Below are 19,001 nucleotides of genomic sequence, written 5' to 3'. Positions count from 1 at the left end.
CTTGCTCATAATTAGCAAATGTAGACTACCTGCACTTTGGCTGTGATCCAGTTATTATACCAAGATGTACCCATTTCCAAAATTTTATCATTACCCTTAATAGAACAAATTAGGTCAATTTGCTTCTTTACAGAATTGAACTGCTGCCGGATTTCACTCAGATTGTACTTGAGGACAAGTTTTGCATTAGTTGTTGAAACTACCATGTCTGATCGTGGTTCAAACAAAACACCTGTATTCTGTGGTACTATTACTACAGCATTAGTAGAATACGCTATCATAGCCAGCATTAGAATAAAAATGAACATGGTTAATTAGTTCTAAATACTAGAGTTAACAATGAAAAAAAAATGAGTTTCTTGTGGTAACCTGTGGAATAAAAGGTTTAGTTTCACTTGTGCACTCGTGCAATAGCTTCAATACTAAATTTTCACAACACATTCACATAAGCACAAGGCTAAAATAAACACACGCATTGCACTCTCACACACTAGTGGTGTCTGGAACAAGATCGCTCGGAATGTGGCGATGCCTCGGCCTCGAAGTCTGGACTGCAACCTCGCGATTCTTGCTTCCTGGGTTTGAGAACAGCAGGTCTGCCTCTTGGTCGGTCCTCGTCGTCTTGCGATACTACTGGTAATCTACCCAGAAATGGCTTTACATGATTGACATGAACGACAATCGAATGAGAAGGCGGTTGGAGCTTAAGAGTTACTGGCGACAACACCTCCAAGATTGTATATGGTCCTTTCCAAAACTTCTTAAACTTTTTGACTTGACTCTTCTTTAGCACCATGTTGCTCAGATACACAAGATCTCAAACTCGATACTGTGGCACTGCTGCTTGGTGGTCATGTTGTCTTGCTTGCTGAAGGAAGGATTGATGATTCTGCTGTTTCACTCCCCGCCATGCTTCCTTTAGCTTGCGTGCTAGATCCCTTACGTGTTCCTTGCTGATTCCGGCAGTCGATCGTGCAAAGTCCGTAGACGATCTCATATGGACTTAGGCCAGTTGAGCTGTGCATTTTGACATTGTAACAACTTACCAAGTACAGTAAACAGACATCCCAATTGTCGTGTTTGCTGCTCACGTAATGGCTAACCATTTTAATAATTGTTCTGTGGACTTGCTTGACTCTTCCATTTCCTTAAGGGTGTGTTGGTGTTGTCCTTAACTGAGTTATTTGCTTGAGCTTACAAGTCTGTTTATAAGTAATTCACTCATAAAATTCGTTCCTTGATCACTATTTCACTATTTATACTTAATGGTGATCCAAGCTTAAGAATCCATTCTTTTTCAAAAGCTTTAGCTATAGTCTCAGCACTCTGATCAGCTATTGGTATCATGAGAAGGTATCTAGAGAAATGATCTAAAATTGTCAATGTGTGTTTGTTTCCATCTTTAGTCTTAGACACCTAGTCTTACTCGTTCAAATTGTTCACTTGTCTGGCAGTTCTTGCAATGGTGCTCTACTTTTCCTACATTATTCAATCTGTTACAGGAATCACATTGTGAAACAAACTTGAAAACGTCAGCTTTGTGGGTCGGCCACCAAAACATTTGAGCTATTTTAATGTTTGTTGCTTTTTTACCGCAATGTCCTGATAATAAAGAATTCTGTTGTTCTCTCATGATTTGCTCTTTCATGCTTTCTGGAATAACTAGGTGGTTTCCTTTACAAGTGATTTTATACAATAATCCATCTATTTGGACAAAACGTTGATCATTTATCCATAATTTGCATTGTGGATCTTCTTCCTAAACTGCCTTTAACTCTTCTTCTCGACTTATTATAACACAAACATTGACTTTTCGACTCATTGCATCAGCATTCACATGTTGTTTACCAAGTCAGTGAATAACCTTAAATTGATACTCACTCAGTCTTAATGCCCATGTTGTTAATCTGGAACTTGGATCCTCTGAGCTCAATAACCATTTAAGTGCGGCATGATCTGTAGTAACTGTAAAATCTCTTCCTGTTAAGAAACATCTGTTATGTGTTATACCAAAAACCAAAGCACAAAGCTCCTTCTCAATGGTAGTGTATAATTACATTCTGCTTTGTTTAATTGTCTGGAAGCAAATGAGATTGGATGTTCATGACCATCAACTTCTTGAGACAAGATTGCACCTGTGGCAAAATTGGATGCATCTGTTGAAAGAATAAAAGGTGTACTGAAATCTGGATAGGCTAACACTGATGCTGTGGTTAGAGCAGTTTTAAGTTCTTCCATTGCCTTATTGCATTCTGTTGACCAATTAAATGTGGCTCCTTTCTTCAGTAGCTGTGTCATTGGACATGCTATATTCGCATAACCGGCTATAAATCACCTGTAGAAATTTGACAATCCCAAGAATGATTGTAGTTCTTTCAAATTCTGTGGGTCAGGAAAATTCTTGAAGTCTTCAATTAATTTTGGATCAGGTCAAACACCTTGACTGGTTATAACATGACCAAGATAGTTAACTTTACTTTGTGCTAAATGACATTTATCTATTGATAAAGACAGGTTTGCACTTCTTATGCACTCAAAAACAGCTTGTAGTATCTCAGTGTGCTGCTTCATGTTTTCACCAAAAATTATTACATCATCAAGGTAAACAAGAGCTTGTGTTGGGGTGAGCCCTCGTAAAACTGAACCCATCAGGTGTTGAAATGTAGCTGGAGCATTACGAAGTCCAAATGATATACGAAGATACTTGTATACTCCTGTTGCTGTTACAAATGAAGTTTTTGCTTGATCATCTGGATGCACTGTTAACTGGTGATAACCACTTGTTAAATCACATACTGAAAAAATTCGACATCTGCCCAAGTAATCCAAGGTTTCCACTAAATTTGGTAAGGAGTAAATTTTGGGTGTGGTCATAGCATTCAGAGATTGGTAATCAACACAAAAACAGAAATGTGGTTCTCCAGAAATTGATTTCTTCTTTACAGTTACAACAGGCAAACTCCATGATGGGTCTGAAGGATCTCTTGGTTTTATAATTCCAGCTTCTAATTGTTCTTTGACCATGTCTTCTACTGACTCTCTTCGACTGAATTGTATTTGGTAAGGTTGCTCTGTGATTGGGGCTGCACGTTTTCAGAATAAATCTGCGTACTCCAACAAAACAGGCGCTAAAATCTTCTGTTCATCAGCTGTCAAATGTTCTATCTTCTTCCAAATCTTGCACTTCAGTTCATTATTAACATCGTCTCCTCATTGTAATTTTGCGGTACTGTTACAGAAATCTATTTATAACTGCAGTATTTGTTATCTCATCTGGAAGCTGTATTACCTCACTTTACATTCGACACTTTAGCAAATTTCATTCCTCGTGGCAAAACAATATCCTCATTGCTCATATTTGCTATTGTAACCGGGACTTTTGTGACATTCTCTCTCACCATTGTAGTGACACCTACACTTCTAGCAACATAACAATGCATTGTATCCAATAACTCACTTTTCTCGGATCGCTCAATTAATAACAGAGTTGCCGGCCAGAGTGGCCATGCGGTTCTAGGCGCTACAGTCTGGAGCTGAGCGACCGCTACGGTCGCAGGTTCGAATCCTGCCTCGGGCATGGATGTGTGTGATGTCCTTAGGTTAGTTAGGTTTAATTAGTTCTAAGTTCTAGGCGACTGATGACCTAAGAAGTTAAGTCGCATAGTGCTCAGAGCCAATTACAGAGTTCCTTCCTTGCTTCGGGGTGACTTAACTTCAACGTAGATTGTCTTTCCTGCTCCCTTGGGAATTTGCTGAGGCTGATTAATTTGAACATCGACTTGGACGCTTTGAACCAATGCATCGTTTGGGCGGTCTATTCCCGTGATGTCAGTATTGCTGCTCCTTTGAGTACGATCTGAAGAACGATTTCCTAGATTGTAGTTACTACGGCCTAGTCTGATCCTTCTTTCTGCAACAAATATCTTTGCCTCGTTAGCGGACAAGAAATCAAATCCAAGTACACCGTCATAACGCATTCCGTTATTTGAAACTACTTGCACCCTTGTTGTGTATTTATCTTTATCTTTATTTTCACCTTCATCTTGTCCTTGGCCAAGAATTAACTCTACGTCAATTTCCCCATAGTTACATAGCTTTCCTCCATTTAACCCCCTCAGTTTTAATAGCGGCAGTTTCAATTTATCCCGTTTATCTATGCAACACCACATTAATGAAGTCTGTGCTCCTGTGTCAATAAGTAGTTTGATGTTTCTCCCACGATATACAGCACCTATCACAAAGTCATTTTCGGTCTGATTTTCCCTGGAACTAACAGGAATCACTGTCTCTGACAAGGGGTGGACGGAGCGGTGGCCCATACATCCCCGTACTCATTTAAAGATCTGGCAGATTGTCTGTTGTTCGCTTTACCTTTCTGCTTGTTGCAACAGTTTTATTAACAAAGGCGGATTATAAAACATGCACGCTATGCGCACCCATCATCACTGTGTCTAACACCGGCGAATTACGGTTGTATCGAAAGGCTCCATGGTGAGCTAAGAAAAGTGAAATATTCACACCTGAGGCTGCGCTAGTTAATACAGCGCGCTGTGGACAGCGGCCAGTTGCATACTCCCCATCACAGTGTGGCCGGATGCACGTCTACTGACCAAGCGAATCGTCAGCATTCCAGACAGATCGGCTGGCAAGCGTGTGTTAACGTATTGTACGGCTGCGTGCAAGCAGTTGACCCTTACACACATTTGATATTTGTTGTAGCACACCTTCTTTAGTTTCACACTTACTAAGTAACTGATGTTATTTCTCTCACTGCTGGAATGATTTATTGAAGGTGATATGGGAAAAAATCCAGCTAGTACTCCTGAACTGTGTTCTGACGGCTGTCTGGATTTCTGCATTGGCGTCATTGTGGTGTTCACAAATCCATCATTTAGTTTAGGAAAAAGAAGAAAAAGACTGTCATGCCTTAGCTGAAAACTGATACAGAAAGTTATAGAGAGTTTTTCCTTTATTGACTGCAGTTGTTGAAGTGGGTGTCCTGGTCTTGCAATGTAGCAACAGATTTTGTCTAGCAGTTTTAATTCTCATTGAATGGCATTTTGAAACCTTGACTCTCCCACAAGTGTCCATTTTAGTGTCCTTAATTTTCCTTGCATATGTCAGTGACTTTCATCTGTAACATTACCAGATGCCAAGTTTATTCTCTTTTCAAATGATACAAACATTGCAGTAAGTAGTATTAGATAAATTGTCATGGACGTTATTGAATGGTTAGTAGCCCATTCTTACCCACTAAACTATGAAAACACACACTACATGTAATCTAGAACTTGCAATAAGTTTCCCAGCAATATATCCTAAAATATGACAACAAACGGATAGAATTAGCTTACAGTGTTATGTCTTGGGATTAATACAAGTAGTAAGTTCAATTAGAGTATACCACAAATCTGCTGAAGTGCGTGAACAAATGTTTATTTGCAATGCAAACATTGTCAGGCATATATGATTTAAAAGTAAAACAAGCTAGCTTGCTGTGTTTGATTTCATTTTATAATGTCATGGCTTAACTCATCAAGCCAAGCTAAAGTTTTGTGAGTCCAAAAACATAATACAAATTATTCATGGCGTGAACTCGAACGTCCAGATACTAGCTACTGCTCCTGAATAAATTTAGTGTGTCATAAAAATGTAGCATATTTACCTGGGTATAAGACAACCCTGAATGTAAGGTGATCCCTTTTTTAAAGATGCTCCTTGAGAAAAGTTTATTTTTTAACATAATTTGATAATTTGACTAATCAAAATTACAAACTTTTATTGGTGTAGGGTATCTGCCTAAAAAGTTACCATTACATGTATTGTAAACTTACGTCATTTATTAGTTGTCTCCATTTTGATAGTAATAGGAATATGAAAATAAACGAAAATAATTTGTTTGCATTAATTTTTATCTTCACTGCTTTTTTTAGCCTGTCAACTGTGGTACCACTATATTTTTAATCATCATTGTTGTCATCCTAACAGGGCAACTGTGAAACATATCTTCTTTGTCACAAATATTTAGCTGTTTCTTCCGTGTATGTTGCAACTTTTTTATCACATAGCGGATTTTGCTTCTATACTAATGTGAGAATGTTATATCTTTTGCTACAAAAACATATTGTCCGCCCACTGCTCTCTCATTGGCTGTATAGAACAAGCTACTCCAATCCCAGTCAGTTGCATCATGCCACACAGTGAGCATCAACAACATTGCTGCACAAAACAGGTAAGCAAGCCACTGCCCCCATTCTAGACTCTTGCATCTCTTGCAGAATCACATGCCATTGTTGAGTATTTGTCCCATTTTAAAGTCAGTTCAATTCCAAGTACAAATTCATAGACATGGCAGACATTCATAAAAAGCCAAAGTACACAGTATAGAGTCCCATGGTTGGCGGCAAGATGAAATTTGCTGCCAGCTACACCCCCCCCCCCCCCCCCTCCCAAATGCTTATAATTCCCAGGTAAGCTCATGTCACTGTTCGCCACTAAGCCTTCCATAGTGTTGTGCTTGTGCAACAGTGGAACATGGACAGCGCTGTCTTCTAAGGTGCAGGTCATATGTAACAATAGCAAATAATACATAAGTAAAAGATTGCAATAATGACTGAGTCTAATTCTCAAACTTCGTTCGTACCACGATTTAATATCACCTGTTGGTGCTACCCCTACCATGAGTCTTTCCGCTTTAACCTATGCTTGCAATAACAATTGCAGTCAGTTTAATGTGATTTGTAGTATTTGTTAGACATTTAATTCTGTATTAATTTTCTTTCTCATTTCTTCTGAATATCACTGTCTTGTTCTAAAACCGATTAAAAGGTAGTAACATTTTCCCATGGTATTGGAACATGTGAACAGCTACCAAATTTTCATTTGCAATGCAGTTCATAAATCATCAGTTTCTCATGACCAAATAAAATACTGATTTGGGTTCAGAATAATGTAATGTTTTTTGAAGGACAAAATTTTCAACTTTGAATGTTACCTTTACTTAAAAAGTAGCATAAGTGTGTATACACCAGCATAACTAGTGTATGATATATATGATAACTTCTATTGCAGACGTATTCAAATACAACAAAAGCTTGTGAGTTGATAGAATTTAAAGCTATTTCATGCTCTTTCCTCCTGTGTTTCGCAAAATTGTCAGTTTTTTAAGTGGAGCATTAGACTGTCATAGTGCCCAATTCATAGTTTCTCATGTATCCAGTCACACTAATGCTGCAAGTCAAATGTAACGTGATTGATAGAGCAAGATCGATACTGTGTTGAGTGGTACTGCGTGTTGGGAAAACTCTAGCCTATTTGGATGAAAGTACTGTTTTCTAAGCTCTACCCTTCAGAACTCTTCAAGATAAGGAACTTCCTGGCAGATTAAAACTGTGTGCCAGACCGAGACTCGAACTCGGGACCTTTGCCTTTCACGGGCAAGTGCTCTACCAACTGAGCTACCCAAGGATGCCTCACGCCCCATCCTCACAGCTTTACTTCTGTCGGTACCTCGTCTCCTACCTTCCAAACTTTACAGAAGCTCTCCTGCGAACCTTGCAGAACTAGCACTCCTGAAAGAAAGGATATTGCGGAGACATGGCTTAGCCACAGCCTGGGGGATGTTTCTAGAATGAAATTTTCACTCTACAGCGGAGTGTGCGCTGATATGAAACTTCCTGGCAGATTAAAACTGTGTGCCTGACCGAGACTCGAACTCGGGACCTTTGCCTTTCGTGGGCAAGTGCTCTACCAACTGAGCTACCCAAGCACGACTCACACCCCGTCCTCACAGCTTTACTTCTGCCAGTACCTTGTCTCCTACCTTCCAAACTATACAGAAGCTCTCCTGCGAACCTTGCAGAACTAGCACTCCTGAAAGAAAGGATATTGCGGAGACATGGCTTAGCCACAGCCTGGGGGATGTTTCTAGAATGAAATTTTCACCCTACAGCAGAGTGTGCGCTGATATGAAACTTCCTGGCAGATTAAAACTGTGTGCCGGATCGAGACTCAACCTCAGGACTTTTGCCTTTCTCGGGTGTATCGTTTGAATGACAAATTTGAGAAAAAGGCTCGTCTTATAATCGGGTAAATACAGTAGTTATTTTTAACCAACAGTTTAGTTCATGGAATTAATACTAAAAATAGGAATAAACTTTACAAAGATCTAAAGTCTCTTAACTTTGGTCCAGAAAGGAGTCAGTTACTCAGGAACACACATTTTCTTTAACTAGCCAGCAGTCATAACCAAGAGGAGCTGTAAGGATTTATTATTTGCCACCCCCTGCTCCAGTGATAAACTTCTTAGTAGAACTGACTGACAGTATATGCTACTAATAATATCAAGTAATGTGAGTATTTGTACAATCTGACCTCCGTACAAATCAATCTGATCTCCGTACAAATTCAGTGCTGTAATGTGATCATTGAAAGTAAGTGTTGTAAATTGAGTTTTCTATTTGATGATACGTGATGACTACAATAGCTTAAGAATTATCCTAGGTATCTCAGTGTATTGAACATTTACATGTTTTGTGGTAAATTATTTATTATCTTTTAAATGAAAATATGTTTAAGATCTATTTATGTTCATGAGGACCATTTCACTTGATGTCTTTGGAAGGTAAATTAGTGTACTAGTTTTTCTTTGTAAATTTTTGTCATCATCTCATTTTTCTGACATGCTGGATGTGAAACGAAAATTACATGTAACCTATCATTTACTTCAAACTGGTTTTAGACAAGGCTTCAAATAATATGTTCAAACTACGCTCATTTTAGTGCTGCCACTATTGATGTGTTGCGCTGTTCGATTTCCTTGTAATATCTCATTTTTCTCAAGTGAAATGTCACATTGTTATGAATAACTTTATCTTTCCTCTTAACACGTGCTTTTTACCTATATTTTTGGCTGGGGAAAATTTTGTTACCATGAAGTATATGGGTCCATAGCTGCCACAGTAAATCAGATTGTTTGATTCCATCTGAGAGTGATGTATTCTTATATATGACATGTAAAGGAAGCTTGGGTTATTTGTGTTGTTATATGCTTTTCCTTTCTCAGCAGAGAGACAAAAGTGAAAAGAGTATTCCATCCAGAAAGAGTAAAGAACAAAAAGGGAAAAAGAAGAGGCAAGATACCAACAAGGAAAACAAAAGCTCAAAAGAATCCACGACTGCAAAATCTTTAGCAAAGGATAGTGACAGTGGAAAGGAAGAAGAAGATGGCGCAAAGTCCCCGACAAAGAGTTCACCAACAAAAAGCTCTCCAGCAAAGGATTCTCCAACAAAGGATTCCCCATCAAAGAAAATACACAGTTTTTTCGGTAAGTTAAGTTTTTGATTGTGAGTTATGTATCTTCCTTCATGCCATATCTTACATAATAGGAGGATTATCATTCACATTGTAGAAGAAATTGAAGGAAAGCACAAATTAATCACTGACAGCAACACATATGGTTTATAGTTGATTGAAATGTAACTTGAGTTATAAAGAAGAAAAAAGGAAATCAAAGTTTTCCATTGCATATGTTGCTGATGAAACATTAACAGTAACATAATACTTACATACATGCTTGAAGTTTTCGTTCAGTGTTGATTCAAATAGAACAGTGATGTGCAGTAATGTTAAAAATAAATTTGTGTTCTGTAATTATTTACGTAAAATACAAAAGTAGATAATTAAACACATCAATGATAAGTGGTTGGGAGAGGAGGCTGAAATTAAAGTTATTACGTTAGGAACAAAAGGCCCATTGGAAGGTGGAGGGGGGGGGGGGGGGGGGGGAATTGCATATTTTCAACCACAGGCTATTTCATTGTAAAGTGTGTTATTTTTATTGTGTCTAAAAGGTGAGGATGAATTTCAGCTGGAAAATCATAAATCAATTTTCATCTTGTTTATTTATTTGAACATCTCTCATGGTCGTGTTGGAGGTAATATAACATTTAATTTTTAAACACTCTTGCCAGAATGATATTGTGCACAGTGTTGTATAATGAACTATTTTAATTTTTAATATATAGGTAAAATGCTACATGTCATTATTATTTATTTGAAAAAGTTTTGCTCTCAGACGTGAGCATCCTCAGATATTCATGTTAGCTGTTTGATGTACTGCTTATCATTATCATCATCACCAATGCTGAATCAATCAAATCAGGTAATACCCAATCTATGGCAGTTTATCTGTACATTAATTACTGTGTCCCCAGCAGGCGATGCCTGTGTTTAATAAATGTATTTCTTTTTCCAAACATCTGATTTGATTAACATTGAGGCATTTAAAATGAAACGTACACTCCTTCAGCTACTATCACAGTCACTGCATTTGATTGCTAGAGTGTGAGAGGAATCTGAATTACAAAAGTATGGAATTGCACTTTCATTTATCTTTTTCATATGAAATTGAGCACATTAACAGTCATCTTTTTAGTTCATAAGCAGTTATTTACAGGAAAATTAAAATCGGCTTCTAATATCTATTGTAAAATGTTACCAAATATGAATAATGAAATTAAAAGAAAGGCTAACTTTTATGACAGCTCAATTTTCATTACTAAGTTGTTAAAATGCAATTAGGTTCAGATTTACTTGGACATGAGTTCCTTGTTGCATTTAAGAATTACTAGTAGTGTCTGGGGTTCAAGTCACACTGGCTCTAAGTATGCATCTGCATCAAAATCCGTACTTTTATCGGTATGGTTCCCCCTCCTTCTCGCTGTTTTCACCACGAGTGTCTGGTTGAAGAGAATATTTTTCAGGCATTTAAGAGAGCCAGGAGATAAAGTCCTTGTGTTTTGCAACAGCAATCTTTCTGCCACCTGGACAAAAGTACTCACACAGCTTGTAAGTGTGAATAAGCTGTGATGGGGATGAAATCTGTTAATGTTCCGTGTTAACAAGGTCATCCACTGCTTTTGTGAAAAACCTCATCTTCCTCCCAAAAAGCCAATGGAGAGTCGTTTTATTTAAATTCGATAATGCCAGGTTTCCTGGCTTTGCTCTCCATGGCCCAAATTTTTCGGAATTCCGCCTTCTGCTCAGATGTGCATGGCTGTTTCCTAGTTAGATTTGAAGCTGCTGCTTAAAAATTTTATAAATCTTTCTTTGTCATCCTGTGCACAAGGAAGTGGTTCTTCACTTGGGGCTTCTCTTCCACACTGTAATAGTCCTCCGGTTTAAAGACATAGCCTGTTTTTGTAATCTCTTTCTCAATTACAACAGAGTCACTGTTGGAAGACAAAAGGTATGTCCTGGAACTGAGTAATAACGTTCTGCGAAATCAAAAGTCCAGCCAGTGCAAGAATGTAGTGCATCAGATACAATTATTATTCTTGTTCACCAAAAAACACAAATTTCTTTTTTTTCAGTGTGTTTTGTGGGACACTTAGATGTCTATACAAACAAAGTGTGAATTCTGTAACACCACCAGAAACCATATTTCCAGAGCACATATAAAAACACCATTATTATTGTTACCTATGTGGATTTCAAAGTTGTGCACCCAAGGTATTGTTATATAGAGCACAACTTTATTAGCTATCTTAGATGTTGGAAAACTTTCTGAAAATCAATAGTCAGTAGCCTGATTCTTATTCGTGGCATTTGCCTCAATACTATTTCACAAGACTAAAAGCAGTTCTGTCCTGAGTTGGATGTAGGCAAATATCTAGAGGTATTATAGCCTATTGTTTGAATATCCACCCATCACTCAGCTTACATGTATAAAACATCTCCAAAAACAGATGAATGCTGTTTTGCATCTCTTCATTAGTGAATTCCAGCCATTAGTTGAAAAGGGGTTACCATTTCAACATAGCATAATCTTTTTATCCTAACCACACTATGACCTATTTTCACGAAGGTTTGAAAAACATGTTAATAGTTGACTGCTTTTTTGTCCATTTTAATATTGTATTGCTCATCTTAATTAACGCATTCATCACTTCTTCATCGACATCAGAACTTGAAACATAACATGTAACTGTGTCCGTTGTTTCAGTAGCTCTTGACACAGTAGGAAGCAACAAAAGTTCTGGTTCATTCTTATGTTCACTTTCTCCTTGTTTCTGTGCCATCTGTTATTGCAAGACTTCACCAGTTACCAATAGGACTGAGAATGGTAGCACCTTTGTCACATTCAACGTATTTGTTGAAGCTAAGATGGCATATTCTTCTTACTCCGTTATTTGCTGCTGTTATTCAGTTGCTATTCCTTCATTTTCTGGCGTGATGGCTTCTATAAGCACCTGATTAAAGCCAGCCAGCTTTGAAGCACTTCAGGAAGAATATAACAGTGGAATCTTGTTAGCACATTTTTGACAGGATGGTGCTTTCTTACATGTAACCTTGCTTGTCATAGTGTCAAGACATTCCAGCCTCTTCCGTGTTAGAATCATCCTGTATTTTTGTTTCGGGCATTTGTAATGCCTTGGTCAAGTGGGTGAAGATGGCTTGTACAATTAGGAGGAAAAAACAATACATTTATTTTTTGTGGATATGACATCTTGGGGACTGCATTGCACACTGGACAATAAATAGGAGGACTTTCATGTTTCTAACACCCAACCTTGCATCCCAGGCACACAAGAATTGTTAGAGTATGGTCATTTTTACCCATGTGTTTGCATCAGCTGTATATTTGGATGGAAATGTCCTCACATTTATAAAGCATTGTGGACTCTTCGCTTTTCCAGTTATTAATGTCACCAACTTTTATGTTCCACTTTCATTACACCATAATAAAAAGTTAGCCTCTCTTTACTAAATTATCCGCCGTGGTGTTTTTCTCCTCCTCCTCCTCCGCGACAAATTCATATTCTTGAGGAGAAAAATCTTGTTTCACAAAGCGCCTAGTATCCAGCGCATGTTGATCTATTGGTTATTCATATAATTTTGAAGCTCATCCCTGTTGGTTTTTGAACATATTGTAAGTTTATTTCTGAATGAATTGTAAGTTGATTTTTGAATGTGTGCATAGTGTGCGTCATGTCTCTACAGGGGAATCCCTGTTGCATCTAGAAGTAAACTTTCCTGCAATATTAATTGCGAGTTTTTTTTAAAAAAAGAGGAGGAGTTGGATATCAAACTGGCCGAGCAGGAGAGGAAACCCAGGACATTTTTATCTCCACTGTCCTGTCCCTTACAAAATATTACACATTTGAGTTCCACATAGCGAAATATAGTGACATGCGATAGAAGAATGCTGTGTGAAGAGGCGTGGCACTGCACTTTGGCACACTGAAATCCAAATAACATGTCTGACATTTCCTCGAACACATATGTTTTATATATCAGACTCTTCAGAAAGATGTGTGCTGCAAAGTGAACGTATTTTTGAAAAGTCAATTTTTTAAATTTTTGGTGTCCTAAATCAAATGCTCGGGGTGGGGGGAAGCACCACTGTCTAGTACTGCAGTGGTTCAGGAATATTGTTGATCCTGGGCTGATACACTGAGCAGTCTGAGTTGCTGTGGAGAGGTGGTTAGTCTCCACGTGTCCTGTGTTTGCGTTTAGTGATTTTGCTGTTTCCTCTTCATGTCTAATGAAAACGGATTTCTGTGGCCAGGAGCTATCAAGTGAATTAAAATACATTCACATAATTACGGAAGCCTAAAATATGTCATCAGCTTAAGATTTTATTTTATTTCCACCTTTCTGACAATCAAGCATTAATCGCCTTGCAGAACAGTAAAGTTATTTTTGTTGGTTTGCTAAAGAAATTTGGCTTTTATTAATCTTTTCCACTGAGGCAGTCATTTTATTTGAAACAACGTATTTAATTCCACACTGTTGGCTAGTTTCAACTATTCGCTTCATTTCAAAAGTGTATGTTTTCATCATCCAGCATGCATGACATTATGCCATAATAAAGAACCAAACATGAGATGATACAGTATTGGTACTCCAAGAAAATTTACATCCGTATCAGGACATGAATGTGCACTTAAGCTGAATTATGCATTTTAGTATGGTTCACAAAATTCTGATGCTCTTGGAGTATCCTGTGATGTCTTGTTTCTTTTATGCCATAATGTATGATCTTTTAATGTTTTACACATATGAACGTGTGGGCTTCTTGCGTCATCGTAGCTGTGCAAGCACTGTGACGCTGGGAAGTTGTATACCACTGTCTGGAATCTTTACTATTTAAAGGATATATAAGTTTTACAATTCCAACAGAAAGTATACTGTCATTTGACATGGAAAAAGTGTATTTTCACTCGGGGAAAAAAATTGTACTTTCGCACTGAAAAAAATTTATTTTTAATTGGAAAGTCCAGGAATTAATTTTCCTTGTCTGTGTATACACCCTGAATAAATTTGGTATCACACCACAGGCAGTCACCTAGGGAAAATGTTGTCATTCACAAATCTAGCCATTTTCCTAAATTTACTGTTGCGAGATATAGTGTATGAATAAAGCAAGCAATATTTATGTGCAGCTTTTCCTGAACCCATGTGGATCTTTCAAAAAAAAGATTTTTTTCATAAATATGAGCAATAATAGAGGCTCCCTTGGGGCTCAGCATTTGTTTGCAGGGTACGGGCATGGCGATCCTGGGGGTTCCTGAGCAGGGGATTGTTAAGCATCGCCATTCCTCTGTCACCGCAAGCACTGGCCATACTTGAGTGACTACTGTGTGTTGCGGCAGTGGAATGTTGTGTGCCACAGAGGATGGGTATCTTCACTTGACTGCCCAGATTGTGAGGATGATAAAAACGTCTATAAAAAAAATATCAATCTTAAGATGCTCTGCACAGTGATGAAATGCGTGACTTTTAGGGTGAAACAGTAATTAGCGGGCAGCCTCTGGGGAACCTGCTGCACCACAGTTGTGTAAGGCTTACCTAGGCACGTGACACACTATCTATTTATTTTCCTAGCTGCTTGTGAGATTGAGATGAATCCTTTGAAAATTCCTCTTCCTCCTCCCAGCGGAAAGGGTGGACTACTGGTATGTACCAACACCCGTTCTAGTAAGAGGGTACATGTAGCCAGTCCTCCAGACTCATGACTTCCATAGAGTTCTAGCAATAGTAACAGAACGCATGCTACTGATAATAATGTGTTTTTGATTGTGAAACTTAAGGACGCCAGCTTTGAGAGAGTTTCATCTTTTTATTTTAAAAATGGTTTACAGGGCATCGCAGGAACATTAAAACCTGTCAAGGATTTTGTAGTGGAAGACTGTTAGTTGAAACTGCTAGTTTCCAGCAAGTGACAAACCTCCGGAAAGCTAAATGCTTCAGGGAATATGCCACAGAAATGGAACTCCACAACATCTTGAATTACATCAAAGGTGTTGTGCTGTGCAGAGATCTAGTCAGCATTACGAAGGAGGAAGTGTGAAAGATGAATGGGCTCAAGAAGAGATCGTTGATGTGTAACATATATTAAAAATGATGGAAGGGGTATCATAAAATCTTACTCCTTAATCTTTACTTTCAATAGCACGAAACTGCCAGAGCATGTCAAGGCAGGTTTCCTTTGTTCAAGTGTATGGCCGTATGTCCCCAACCCAATGCACTGTTTTAAATGCCAGCACTTTGGGCTCCACCTATGTATGTGAGAATGAAGCCACTTGCGGCAGATATGAGAAAGCTGTATGTAACGGAGTTGGGACTGCAGTGTCTTCCTCGAAGAAAGGAAGATACGGGAAATTAAAACTTTGAATGAAACACATCCGGTACTTGTATGGTGAGACCAAGAAGCTCTAAAAGAGCATACAGCCTCCCCCAGTTACTGAATCTTTTACTCCAGCCCTTAAAAAGTCAATTTTGGCAGCCAACACTTCTACACAAACAGAAGTTCCTAGTGTCACCACTAGTACCTGTGTTTGTCAGTGCACTTGTCAAGTGGCAGTTGTTTCAGAGCCCATAGCCCTCCTGAGAACATCAGACAAAGCCACAGTTGCCACCATTGCGGAGCACCCGGTATATCCCAAGGCAGTGCCTGCTAAAAAAAGCTAGCACTGCCTTGACCGTACCAGTGGTAGCTCCTACAGAGCCCTCCCAGACCAAAAAAAGCAAATGGGAAGCTTCCATGATGGACGAAAACAGGTGATAAACCATCAGACCATGTTGACGTCATTGTGCTGCTTCTGCTTCACAGCCAATGGACTGCTAAGCTCTTTTTTAGGTGTCAAGTTGGTGACATGCTGATGCATTGTTTTGAGCAGCAGAATGGTGTTCCTTAGGGCAGTGTTTTAAGTTTTTCCCATATTTGCTATAACTATGAACAGTATCATGCCTATGGTAAGGAGTTCTGTACAGTGCTCCTTATCTGTGGATGACTTTGCTGTTTTCTGTTTCTCCTCCAGTGTTGAAACAGTGATCTGTCAGTTGCAACTGACAGTGCAGAGGATACAGGAGTGGGCTGCAAAGATGGGTTTTCCGTTTTCTGCAGAAAAAGTGTGTGCGTCATTTTAATCATCCTCGTCATATTTCTAATGTAACTGACTTGCATATGAGGGATACCATTTTAATTTTAAACAATCAGTGAGTTTTACGAGTCTCATTTTTTACTCCAAATTGTCGTCGTTACCACAGCTGAGAAACCTGATGTCCAGAACCCAGAAGGCACTGAATGTAATAAAGTGCCCCAGCCACAGATCTTGGGGAGCTGTCAGGGCACATGTGCTCCAGTTTTATAGTGCTTTTGTGCATTCATGGCTGGACAGTGGATGCACAGTGTATGGGGCAGTGAGGCCTTCTTACCTTAAGATTATTGATGTTGTCCATCATGAGGGGATCCTGCTGGCCACAGGTGCTTACAGGACAAGCAGTGTACACAGTCTCTGTGCTGAGGCTGGGGAACTGTCACTCAACATCTAGTGACTGCTGCTCATGGTGCGTGAGGCATGCAAGTTCCACGCAGCTCTGAATTCACCTGCATATCATGCTGCTGTTTGTCCATCTTCGAAACGCCTTTTCTCCAATTGTCCATGAACAACAATGCCGCTTGGGATCTCCTTGCAATGGGTGCAGGAGTTACTCGGTGTGGAATACATACAACCCCAATTCTAGTGTTTTAACAGCTTGCCACCACGGTTACTGCATAGGCCCGTTGTTGCATGTTTTTAATACTTTATTTATCTGTGTTTTTAACTGGAAACCACAACCCTACAGCTGTCCTTTCGGATGGGGTGAAATGGGGACTCTATTGGTTGCTCTGTTGTTTACCCAATCACTACCTCAAGGTTCAACTGCCTCATGACTTTACTGTCTCTGATGCAGAACTGGATGTGATCTTGTGGGCACTGAGCAGGTGAAGCATGCTTTGAGTGCTAAGTTCTGTGTTTGTTCTGATTCTCTGAGTGCCCTTTGCCCTCTGCAATGCTTGTACCCAGCAGATAAAGTAATTCAGGTATCCGGCACACCCTCCTTCAACTACAATGGCTGGGGAAGGAGGTGTCTTTCTGCTGCTGGGTACCAGGACACATGGGTATTGCAGGGAATGAGAGGTAGATGTAGCAGCCAAGAAGGCATGTAGTGATCATCAGTTATTTCAATGTGTTATCCCCCTACATGCAATCATTTCACTGATGAAGTACAGAGTCATATGTCGATCAGAAGACAAGTGGCCGGAAGTGACAGATAATAGGCTGTGTCTAGTAAAGCCCATTACATGGGCATACCTCCTTTCAGCCTTGAAGACGGGGTGAGATCCTGCTTGTTTGTCTTCATGAAGGCCACAGTCCTTGGTCACATGGCTTCTTGCACCAGCAAGAGGATTCTCCCATGTGTGGTGCTTGTGGCGTACAGAGCAGTGTGTACCACATTTTACTAGACTGTGTTTTATTTTTGAACCAAAGGGCAGCGGCAGATTTTCCAGCAATCTACACTGTATTTTAAGTGAATTTGAAATGAATGTGGTTAGACTTTTAAGATTTTTTTTAATTTGTCCAACTTGTTTCCAAAAATTTTAGGAAGATGTACTTAATGTGTTAACAGGGTGACTGGATCACCCATGTTTTTTGTAAGTGGTCAGCCAGTCACAGCTCCTTGTGCTATTCTTTCAGCTCTTCTATGATTTTACTTTTGTTTTAATCTCAGAAATAGCATCTTTCAGCCTTCTCCGTTGTATTGAGGCCTCTGAGGTAGTGAGATTTGTGGATCAATGCAAGTGGGGTGGGTGTGAGTGAATGAGGTGGGTGTGAGTGAGTGAGTGTCATAGGTATCCTCCTCATTGTGTGACAACAATTTTAGGTATTTTATCCACATTCATTTCTTTCAGTGCGTTTAAGGGAGCTGATAACTTTGGCATAGAGCATCTGTAAGTTTGAGAGAGGGGCCAATTCCTCAACATATTCATTGTCAAAATCTAATTGTAATTCTGTCAGGGTCTGATGGATTGCTCGTTGTGTTCTTTACTGTTTTTCAAAATGATGACTTTGTTCGCGATGATACCGTAGTTGGGAGCTGATAAGTGAAAGAATATTTAAATGCAGAATTTAATATTTTGGATTTCTTTCTTGAAGAAAAGACATATTTAAATTTTTAAACCAAAGCTTATAATTATTTATTGGCTGGCTAGTTTCAGGCATGGCCACTTTCGCAAGCCACCTGTTATAAGAGACCCCAGATTTTATGTGAATGTGTGTGTGCGGCAAATGGGATATAAAAGTATCAGTAATAATATGGCCCACATGGTAACTACTTAAGTATTTTGTATATGCAATGCAGTTCTATGTACGCCATTATACTTCAAATGTAGCTCAGATCTGAGTTAAAATGTGTCACAGTTGTAGTTACACTTTACTGTAGTATGTCAGTATATGAGCATAATACATAGTTCTTTCCCATGTGGTGCCTTTGTTATCCAGCAAGATATGATCCATGTGACAGCAATATTTCATATAACTGAGAATTTGCTTTCGATGGAGTTTATTGTGTGTGAAGCCGACTTTTTCGTAGGTGTAATTTTGACAGATGTTGATGCTGAAGTGAGAATCACTCAACTGGAAATCAGGTGATGATGACTAGTGGCTCTCCA

The 19,001-nt window shown here is 39.0% G+C and overlaps 1 protein-coding gene across 3 annotated transcripts in view; it reads left to right on the top strand.

The window, feature by feature from the left end:
• The window catches only part of LOC124798501 (DNA ligase 1), a 130,125-nt gene that overhangs the window by 49,788 nt on the left and 61,336 nt on the right, over positions 1-19,001 (top strand). For 2 of the 3 annotated variants that reach the window (XM_047261959.1, XM_047261943.1), the window contains exon 6: positions 9,065-9,326. In XM_047261959.1, the coding sequence (XP_047117915.1) occupies positions 9,065-9,326 (262 nt within the window). The remainder of the gene's footprint in view (positions 1-9,064; positions 9,327-19,001) is intronic. The other variant, XM_047261950.1, reaches the window with a different exon arrangement.

Source organism: Schistocerca piceifrons, chromosome 1 (assembly GCF_021461385.2).
Source record: "Schistocerca piceifrons isolate TAMUIC-IGC-003096 chromosome 1, iqSchPice1.1, whole genome shotgun sequence".
Lineage (NCBI taxonomy): Eukaryota > Metazoa > Arthropoda > Insecta > Orthoptera > Acrididae > Schistocerca > Schistocerca piceifrons.
The sequence above is the reverse complement of the archived record's forward strand: the minus strand, read 5'-3'. Positions and strand labels throughout refer to the sequence as shown.